This window comes from Cynara cardunculus, unplaced genomic scaffold (assembly GCF_001531365.2).
Source record: "Cynara cardunculus var. scolymus isolate 2C unplaced genomic scaffold, CcrdV1 Un_Scaffold_8187, whole genome shotgun sequence".
Classification (NCBI taxonomy): Eukaryota; Viridiplantae; Streptophyta; class Magnoliopsida; order Asterales; family Asteraceae; genus Cynara; species Cynara cardunculus.
Window position 1 is genome coordinate 3,105 of NW_020204039.1, and position 2,753 is coordinate 5,857.

General features: G+C 41.7%; 1 protein-coding gene across 1 annotated transcript; it reads left to right on the forward strand.

The window, feature by feature from the left end:
• The first annotated feature begins 867 nt into the window (after positions 1 to 867).
• Positions 868 to 1,740, forward strand: LOC112505067. The gene has a single exon (XM_025109023.1). It carries the CDS (start codon positions 868 to 870, stop codon positions 1,738 to 1,740), a length of 873 nt encoding a protein of 290 aa, XP_024964791.1.
• Positions 1,741 to 2,753: the final 1,013 nt, after the last annotated feature.

The following is a 2,753-nucleotide window of genomic DNA, read 5'->3' on the forward strand; positions in this document are numbered from 1 at the left end:
CGCTCCTCCAAACGATAACTTCCAAGGCTTGCAGGAGATACGATCTGCTTCAGTTATAACTCAACCCGAACTTGGACTTGTTTACAAGAATGAGTTCGGGATCAAAAAATTCTTCAGGCTGACTGAGGCCTTCAAGTATTCAACAGATACACTTTAATGGTTTCAGAAAGTCATTCGAGAAAGACTTGGCAGACATTATGTGCCAAGAGAAGAAGGGAGTCGACTCATTCACGAGATATCAACAGTTATCGCATATCGAATACTGCTCCTATGCTTCACAGAAATATATTCAGGTAGCTCGTGATGAGTAAATTTTTTTTGCCTTGATGTATTTTGATTCCAGTTTTGTAAGAATTTCATCGTCCAATGAAAATTCAGAAATTGATGTCGTTCTATTAGATTAGTCTATGTTCATCACAAATGTCTTTAGACTTGCATATGTTTGTTATTTCATTACTTAGGGGGAGATTGTTAAACCCCATAACTCATAATGTAAAAAAGTAATAAAAAACAATAAGTGATGAAGAACCAGAAGACCGATGAAGACATCAAGGCAGTATCGGCTAAGTCTGGAGTACAACCWGAGGAYYGATGGACAATCTGGGATGCGATGGAAAGAGCATCCTCATCGATCCTCTGGTCATCAACACTTAGTGAATTCTCCAGCAAATCGTCTAGAGGCATACAGTGAAGATCTAAAGATAAGGATGATTGCAATATGTCCATTGTGAAGCTCGTATTTTTGGTCAATCTGACCCCATTTTCTTCACGTTTGTTTATGGCTGTAATACGGGTACTGAACGGCGTGCGCTTTGGCGGGCTTTTGGGGAATTTCATGCCTTCAGTCATGGGAAAGCATGGATTGCTATGGGTGACTTTAATTCAATGCTTTTTCCCCATGATGGGCTGGGGGGTTCTTCCAGGAGGAATTCTGACATGGAAGAGTTTCATATGTGTCTAGAGGAGGCTGAATTATTTGATATTGCGTATCAAGGGTGTCAATTTACTTGGATCCAGAAACCTTCGGGGGGAGAGGGTGTTATRAGAAAACTTGATCGTATTTTGGGCAATTCGAATTTTCTTTCTCGGTTTGGGGATGCCTCGACTTTTTTTGAACCTAGGGGGATTTCTAATCATTCTCCGGGCGTTCTCTCTTTCCGTGTTGGACGTCGTATTCGTCAGCGTGGCTTTAAGTTTGACAACTTTTTGACCTCTCATTCGGACTTCCTTGCTTCGGTAGAGGAGGTCTGGTCGAAGCATCAGAATGGTTCTTACATGAAGAGGGTTTTACGGAAACTGAAAGATCTTAAGGTGGTTTGTCGGCGGCTCCGAAATTCGTATGGTTGTTTGGATAAGAGGGTTGTTCAGCTCAAGACCGAACTTGATGTTGCCCAATTGGCTTGTGATCTTCACCCGTTTAATGATTTGCTAAAGGAGGATATCGCCCACCTTTTATTAGCTTATCAAGAAGCCAGGAGTAATCAGATGGACTTGGCTCGACAAAAAGCGAAGATATCTTGGCTAAATGAAGGGGATGGTAATTCTAAATTCTTCTTTCATGCTATGAAAGAAAAACGCAATCGGAACCATATTGCTATGATCAGGGACTCGGCTGGTGTCCTTTATGAGGACCAGGCAGTATCTACAGCTTTCATTTCTCACTTTAAAGGGATTCTTGGTACCTCTTCCAGTTTGGTTGCTTCTTCTATGGGGGATTGTGTGTTTCGTCATGCTTTATGATTATCGGAATCTCTTCATTTAATTCGTCCCATTTCTGATTTGGAGATAAAGGATGCTTTATTTGCTATTGGGAATGATAAAGCCCCTGGCCCTGATGGTTATTCCTCTAAATTTTTTAAGTCAGCTTGGAATGTGGTTGGGCGGGATGTGCTGATCGGGATACATAATTTCTTCTATTCTGGGACTATGGAGTATGAGCTGAATCATACCCTTTTATGTCTTGTGCCGAAGGTCCCTAATGCCTCTTGTGTGACTGAGTTTCGGCCTATTGCTTGTTGCAATGTATTATTGAAGTGTATTAGTAAGATTATTGCTGATAGGATGAAAGGATCGCTGGATGTTCTTATTAGTAAAGCTCAATCTGCGTTCATCCCTGGACGCCAAATCACTGATAATATCTTAATGGCTCATGAACTGGTTGCTGGGTATCAGAAATCGGAAGGGGAACCTAGATGTGCTTTCAAGATTGATATTCGCAAAGCATATGACACAGTGGAATGGAATTTTCTATTAGAAATGCTGAAGGGAATGGGCTTTCACCCAGTCATGCTCAATTGGATAAAGACTCTGATCACGACACCCTCTTATTCCATTTGTGTAAATGGACAGCCGGAAGGTTTTTTTATGGTAAACGGGGCCTTCGACAGGGCGATCCTCTCTCCTCGTATCTGTTTACTATTGTCATGGAGGGTCTATCGATGCTTCTTTCTAAATGTATTGAGGAAGTGGCTCACTTTTCGTATCATCAAGGTTGTGCRGATATTAAATTGACGCATTTGTGCTTTGCTGATGACCTGTTTATCTTTTCTAAAGGGGACATTATGTCGATGGAGGTTATAAAACGGAGTTTACAGTTGTTTGAAGAACGTTCAGGCCTATCACCTAGCCTGGATAAGAGTGAGGTGTTCTTCGGGAATGTGTCAATGGAGGACCAGAGATGTATTCGTGACAGTTTATCTTTTCGGCCTGGGGTCTTCCCTATTCGTTATTTAGGTGTTCCTCTTTCCCCGGTT